Source organism: Apaloderma vittatum, unplaced genomic scaffold (assembly GCF_000703405.1).
Source record: "Apaloderma vittatum isolate BGI_N311 unplaced genomic scaffold, ASM70340v1 scaffold12443, whole genome shotgun sequence".
In the NCBI taxonomy this organism is placed as follows: Eukaryota; Metazoa; Chordata; class Aves; order Trogoniformes; family Trogonidae; genus Apaloderma; species Apaloderma vittatum.
The window spans coordinates 22,472-29,995 of NW_009706499.1; the positions used below are offsets into that span (position 1 = coordinate 22,472).

The 7,524-nt window shown below is 42.8% G+C and overlaps 1 protein-coding gene across 1 annotated transcript; it reads left to right on the forward strand.

Annotated features, from left to right (window-relative positions):
* Nucleotides 1-4,247: 4,247 nt before the first annotated feature.
* Nucleotides 4,248-4,769, forward strand: RAB20 (RAB20, member RAS oncogene family). Its single transcript, XM_009865820.1, has one exon. The coding sequence runs from the start codon at nucleotides 4,275-4,277 to the stop codon at nucleotides 4,764-4,766; it is 492 nt and encodes a 163-aa protein (XP_009864122.1). The 5' UTR covers nucleotides 4,248-4,274; the 3' UTR covers nucleotides 4,767-4,769.
* The last annotated feature ends 2,755 nt before the right edge of the window (nucleotides 4,770-7,524 follow it).

The following is a 7,524-nucleotide window of genomic DNA, read 5'->3' on the forward strand; positions in this document are numbered from 1 at the left end:
AGTATTGTTCTAGTACTCGGTTGCTGTAGCAAATGATTCTGGGGGCTGGATTTTATGGTTTAGGCATCTGAAGTGGGAGAATGGGGGAGGATCTGTGTTCCATTGTGGTTTCCAGACCACACTATAATCAGGGTTCAGATGAAAACAAAGTAGGTCATGGCACAAACTTCTGCTAAAAATTGGAGACTTTTAACAACTCGGCTGCAGTGCAACTGAAAGCACAACTTTGAACATGAAATTGGAGAACAATGTATGAAAGCACTGACCTCCTCCCTCCCCTGTATCCCAATCTCCCTTGCCCCTGCCCAACATATCTAAAGAAGGTCTTGTCTGTTCTTCCACCCCCTCTTTTTTTCCCTACCTACCAGATCATTGGTTAAAGCATTTATTTTGCTGGGGTAAACCAAATCAGAGAATATACAAAATGGCACAGGAGCAGTTCTCTGTAAACTTTGCCTAATACTTTTCTGAACTCCTTTCATTGAACTTTTGACCTCTGCAATGTCACATAACATTGATTGCCAATTATTATTCACTGTGCAGGAAAGTATTTAAACTACTAGCATGCATTTTGTTTTTATGTGAAAGACTCCGTTTCTGTGTTACAAGAGATAGTAAATGGGTTACTTTCTCAGCATTAGGCCTAAATGTATAGACATATGTTTATACCCCCCCTTTTTTTTTCTTTTTTTTTTTTTCAATCATTCACCAGCCTGAGAGATCCTGAGAAAAGTTTTTCATACTTCTGAGCATCCTCACCAGCTTCCTTTTGTATCTCTTTATAGTGTGCTCTGCACCTTTACAAGTCTATTTCCTTGGCGGTTGCCAGAATTCCAGTTGGTGTTAAAGGTGTGGTGAGCTTTGGATTTCATGTTCTAGCTTGATGTTTTCCAGTTTTGTTTTCCTGATAATGATGAACACTTTCTCTTTTCTGGTCAACGTGGAGTAGCGTCCTGAAGTTTCTCAAAGCACTTAATACAGTGACTAAGAGTTCTATTTCTGACTAGAGATAGGCTCGAAGTTACTTTCAGAGTGTGCATGCTCCTATGCAGATGTGTGTTCCCAAAATACAACAATCTGTATTTTTCAGCATGAATTTCTTCTGCCTTTCCTGTTCCCCAGACACTTTCAAGGCTTACATGATGCTGTAACTTGTGGTGGCCAGTAGCTTTGTGCAGAAAATGAATCTAACCAGATCACTTCCCGATTTTCTATACATGGAGGCTCTGTACAAAGAGGGTGCACAAAAAGAGTTGAGAAGTGGTGATGATTCTTAAATGTTCAGAAGAATGTAGTTGGCTCTTTTTATTTTTTTTTTCTTTCCTCCTCCTTCGTTCGCAGTTCTGTTGTGTAGTGACCTAAGGCTGACTCTGGTGACTGGTTGAAATCTAGTATGTTTTCTTTTTATTGATTGAGTTTTGGGAAATAAAGTGCATGTGCTACAGCAAATTCTAAAGGTAACATGTCTGGGGAAAGTTACAGTTCTCAATAGGAAAGGAAAATGCTGTTGGTCTGTTTTCTGCCTCATTTCCTTTAGGCCCTTTCCAACTACTGAAGAATGTTGTTTGTTTCACAGAATTTAGAGTCAATTTTGTTCTCCAAGAAAGTCATTTGAAGATCATCAAGGCTTAGCTGGAAGTGCTGGTAGATACTCGCTGAATGATAAGGAAGAAGAAGTGTTTTGTTATTAACTGGCCAGGACAACTTAAAAGATCAATTATTCTTAAAATTTAGTTAGGGTTCTCTGTTGTGTGTGTTTTATACTCTAAAAAAAGTGTGAGTACTTGTGGTGGGAAGGATCTATCAATACAGGCTACATACAGCAGCATTAAAGACAATTCTTATAAAGCCAATGAACCTGAGATCAGTGGGCATAGGACTAAATTGTTTACGAAATTTTTCAAAACTTAGGAAGATGTGGATTACTGACTTTGATCCAGATTTCTGAACTGGATGCACTTAAAAGTGTATACTGAATTTGTAGGAGTAAGAAGTTGTAGCAGAATTTGAAAAGTAGAACTTATTTTTTGGTTAGAAATGGTTCAATAGGTAGAACGGGCAATCCATGGTACAAGCAGGGTAATAATGTGACATAAATAAACTAGTGTGCAATTTAATAAAAAACCCCTTTTTTTCTTTTTATGCTTTCTGCAACTGTGAATGCTGTGCCGCACTTGATTGCTCACTCGTCTTTACAGATTTCCCTGTTCTCAGATTTCCCTGACATCAGGTGGCGTCCCTGGCGACAGGGAGGCTGGATTAAAATGATCTCTGAGGTCCCTTCTAGCCTAGGCCATTCTATGATTCTATGATCAGATGAGGAAAAGGCTGAAGTCCTTAATGACTTCTTTGCCTCAGACTTCATTAACAGGGACAGTTATATAGAGGGAATCCAACTCCCTAAGCTAGGAGACTGAGACTGGGAGCAGGAAGACCCCCCCCTAATCCAGCGGGAAATGGTCACTGACCTGCTGCAACATTTAGATGTACACAAGTCTATGGGGCGAGATGGGATGTACCCAAGAGTGCCGAAGGAGCTGACAGCAGTGATCACCAGGCCACTCTCCATCATTTATCAGCAGTCCTGGCTGACTGGAGAGGTCCCATCAGATTGGAAGTCAGCTGATGTTACCCCCATATATAAGAAGGGATGGAAGGACGATCCAAGGAATTACAGGGCTGTCAGTTTAACTTCGGTCCTGGGAAAGCTGATGGAGCAGATCACCTTGAGCTGTGTTATGAGGCACATGCAGGACAACCAGATGATCAGGCCCAGTCAGCACGGGTTTGTGAAGTGCAGGTCCTGTTCGACTAATCGGATATCCTTCTATGACAAGGTGACCTGCTTATGGGAGGAGGGAAAGGCTGTGGATGTTGTCTACCTTGACTTTAGCAAGGCATTTGACACAGTTTCCCACAGCATTCTCCTAGAAAAGCTGGCTGCCCATGGCCTGGATGGACATATTCTTGCCTGGATTAGGAATTGGTTGGATGGCTGGGTCCAAAGAGTTGTGGTTAATGGAGTGAAATCCAGCTGGTGGCCAGTCACGAGTGGTGTCCTCCAGGGCTCAGTGCTGGGACCACTCCTGTTTGACATCTTTATCAAGGACCTGGATGAGGGGATGGAGTACACCCTTAGTAAATTTGCAGATGACATAAAACTGGGAGGAAGTGTTGATCTGCTGGGAGGTAGGAAGGCTCTTCAGAGCGATTTAGGACAGGTTGGATCGCTGGGCCAAGGCCAATTATATGAGTTTCAATAAGGCCAAATGCCGGGTCCTGCACCTTGGCCACAACAACCCCCAGCAGCGCTACAGTCTTGGGGAGGAGTGGCTGGAGAGCTGCCAGGCAGAGAGGAACCTGGGGGTGTTGATGGACAGCCGGCTGAACATGAGCCAGCAGTGTGCCCAGGTGGCCAAGAAGGCCAACGGCATCCTGGCCTGTGTCAGGAAGAGTGTGGCCAGCAGGAGCAGGGAAGTGATTGTGCCCCTGTACTCGGCACGGGTGAGCTGCACCTCGAGTGCTGTGTGCAGGTCTGGGCTCCAACAGTACAGGAAGGACATTGAAGTGCTGGAAAAGGTACAGAGAAGGGCAACCAGAATGATTAGGGGACTAGAGGGTAAGTCTTATGAAGAGAGGCTTAGGGAGCTGGGGCTATTCAACCTGGAGAAGAGGAGGCTGAGGGGAGACCCCATTGCTCTCTACAACCTTCAGGTAGAAAGGCAGCTGTAGTGAGATGGGTGTTGGCCTCTTCTCACTAGTGAATAGTGATAGGACAAGAGGGAACGGGTTCAAGTTGTGCCAGAGGAAGTTTAGATTGGATATTAGGAAAAACTTCTTCACTAAAAGAGTGGTGAAGCACTGAATGGGTTGCCGAGGGAGGTGGTGGAGTCACCATTCCTGGACGTGTTTAAGAAACGGCTGGATGTGGCACTTCAGGAGATGGTTTAGTGTTAGGGGGGTGTAGGGCTGTAGCATGACTTGATGATCTTAAGGTCCTTTCCAACCTTGATATTTCTGTGTTCTGAAATTGAGCAAGTGGTGAGCTGAGCTGTTTAGTGGCACTGTTGCACTCTTAAGGAGAAGCAGATGGAGAAAAATTAAAATGTTATAACTAACCCATTTTTACCTTTGCCACTCCACCCAAACTTGAGAAATTGGCTTAAAATTCCTTCAGCTCTTTTATTCAGTTAATAATGTGGCTTCCAGTGTGCTAACTCTGTGTTGTGTTTAAACCCTTGCCAGGACGGGAGCAGTTTCACGGCCTCGGGTCCATGTACTGCAGAGGAGCAGCTGCTGTGATCCTCACGTACGATGTAAACAGCCTCCAAAGCCTGGCGGAGCTGGAAGAAAGATTCTTGGCACTGACTGACAGCGCGAGCGCTGACTGCATTTTTGCGATTGTTGGAAATAAAGTTGACCTCACTGATGACTCTGCTCTCCCACCGGATGAAAATAGACCTGAGAAGTCTGTTGCCAGCTGCAGCTCAAAGGTGCGAAAACAAGTCCGTGCAGAGGATGCGATCGCACTCTATAAAAAGATACTGAAATACAAAATGCTAGATGAGAAGGATGTTCCAGCAGCTGAGAAGATGTGCTTCGAGACCAGTGCAAAAACGGGGTACAAGGTGGACTACCTCTTTGAAACTGTGTTTGACATGGTAGTCCCGATTATTGTACGGCAGAAAGCTGAGGGGCCACCGCAAACTGTGGACATTACAGACTACAAGCCAGCAAAAAGGACAAAATCTGGTTGTTGTGCCTGAACCATTAACATGACATAAGAAAAGGGGGGGATGGGGATTGTTCACTCCAGCAAACTGAGGACTAACAAATGCTTGCAGTTCAACAGAAAAGAGAAGTTTAAAGAATAAATAGACTAAAATATTGTATGTGGAAGAAAACCCAACAAAACAACAACAAACAAATCTACTGACCATTAAGTTTCTGGGAAGTTCTGTATATGAAAATGGGAATATGAGTAAAATCGTGGAGGAAGACTTGCCTTTTGCTATGGGCTCTGAAGTCAAATAGTGCGTTAGTACAATTGGTTATGACAATCATTTGAATGATTTTGAAGGAGTCTGATTTTTAATGACTTGCCATTTCATGTTGCATGATCTATTTGTGTGCTCTCAACAGCTTTCACATGATTATCATCTTTACCCTTGAGATTCTAACTCTGGAAAATTGAACACACGGTACTTTTTTATTCTTAAAAAAAAAAAAAAGAAAATCCAGGTATAATTTATATTTGTAGCTAATAAATCAATTACATTTTTTTATGTCAGATATGACAGTGTAAGATTCAGAAGCTGAACTATTAAAATCACTGTGGATATATACTACTTATTTCGAGACTTCATTAATGTGAATTTTACATGGTGGGCGTTCATGTATTAACAGGCAACATCACAGCTCTTGCTGCTCTAATTGCAAATTTCAGGAGGAGGTTTTTCTTTCATTTTTCTCTTATATTTTTTTTGGCCAGGGGGTGGGAGGAGGGGGGGAAGGAAGCAGTTTTCTGTTTTGTCTGCATTTTGTAGAGACCTCATTATGGTGCCTGTAGGATACCCTAGTGTTGAATACCTGTGTTCTGTCTCCCTTCCAGCTGTTCCTTAGTTGTGCCCTGGCAAAGCTGCAGCTTTGATTTTTAGCAGCTATGCATGACATTACCATGCCTGGGGGGAAGTGAGGACTGGCATTTTCTGATGTGAAACTGCCTGACGCGGGAGGAAAGGAAGAGAAAATTGCCTGTTGTGGAGTAGAAAGGCACACGAAGGAGCACTAATGAGGTATGAGGTTTCTCTCCTGACTGCAGTAAAAAGGAGGGGCCAGTAGTCAATACTACTCCTAAGAGTTTCTCAACTCTCGCAGCTATGAAGAACACATGAAGTGACCCAGGAGCTCACACTGAGATACTGTAACCTGAGTGAAGAACTGCTAGTTAAAAAAAGCCAAAACCAAACAAAACCAAAAGATGCCCTTCCCCCCGTTTATCCACATCTCTCAAAGCCAAAAAAACCCAAACAACTCCCCTGAAAGATGCAGCTCACGTGTTTCAAGTTCTGCAAGCTGTTGTGTGAGGACTCCTTCAACTTTCTATGGATGTTTCTGGCATAATTTTCTAAAAATAAATGGTTGTTTATTCTTATGTTTTGTTGTTGCCTTTCTCTGTCCTACCTGAATCACAGTTGTTTAGTACATAGGGATACAATTCCTAAATGAGTAATGAATTAAATTACTACTAAGTATATTTAAAACTTTTTTTTTTTGTTTATTGTCAAAAATATGGCCTCTTGAGCAACGTGCTGAAGAACAGTAGTTTTATTTTCTGCTTTCAAGTTTATGCACTGGACATGCAGTTAAGAAGAGTGGCTCAAGAGAAAAAACTTCTGTAGGTTTAATCATAGAATATATTGGGTTGGAAGGGACCTTTAAGTCATCCAGCCCAGTCCCCCTGCAGTGAGCAGGGACATCTTTAACTAGATCAGGCTGCTCAAAGCCTCATCAAGCCTCACCTTGAACGTCTCCAGGGATGGGATATCTGCCACCTCTCTGGGCAACCTGTGCCAGTGTTTCACCACCCTTGTAAAAATTTTCTTTCTTATATCTAGTCTAAATCTACCCTCTTTTAGTTTAAACTCATTACCCTCATCCTATCACTGCAGGCCCTGCTAAGGGTTGTCTTCCTCAGGATTTAGAAGAGACAAACAGGCTACAACCTCAGTCTTGTTTGTGACTGAAGAGATCTGACAACACATCTGTGAGAGGTCCACTGCTGGCTTGGCTGCATCTGTTGGCAACTGAACCTGCAGCATGCGTTGGTTGCAAGGTCAGGCTTTTGGGAGGTGTACACCTAGAAGGTACTGAACAGAAAAAATATTTGTAACTTTAACGTCTAACACTTCTTAAGGTATAAATATTTACAATTCTGTTGCACCAGTGTTTTGTTCATATGAGATCTTAAGGAATTCCTGCAGTCTTTCCAAAAGTTCCAACTTGGGTGTTTTCACTGAAAGAGGTGACACAGGAACCGGTTTTGCAGTGCTGTGCTTTTGCCCTTAGGGCTACACCTATCTGGCATGATGTTTGTGGCTTTTTAGTGTCTCTGGCTATTGTTCCTTGAGAAATGTCTGGGTTATGGTGGCTTGTAACTCTGCTGGCCTGTGAGAGATGGTGGGATTGCACAGCAGAAGCTCGGAGGCTGTGTAATACATGGGAGCTATTGATAAGAGGTCAGGATGACATTTGCATTGTTCAGTGTGCGTGCTTGCCCCATTTCTTTACTACTTCCTGAAGTCAGATTGTCTCTTCAAGCACACTTGAAGCTTTTGGGAGTTTTGGTGTAGGATTTTGTTGTATTTTATTTCTTTACTAGTAAGTTAAACTCTGCTGTGGCCAAGCTCCATTTTTTCAGAGAGCACAGTTCAACTCAACACTGAAATTGCACAGGTTTTAATTTTACTATTTAGTAGTGCTGCATTTTTTTATTATTTTTTTTTTTAACAGCATGAGGAGCAG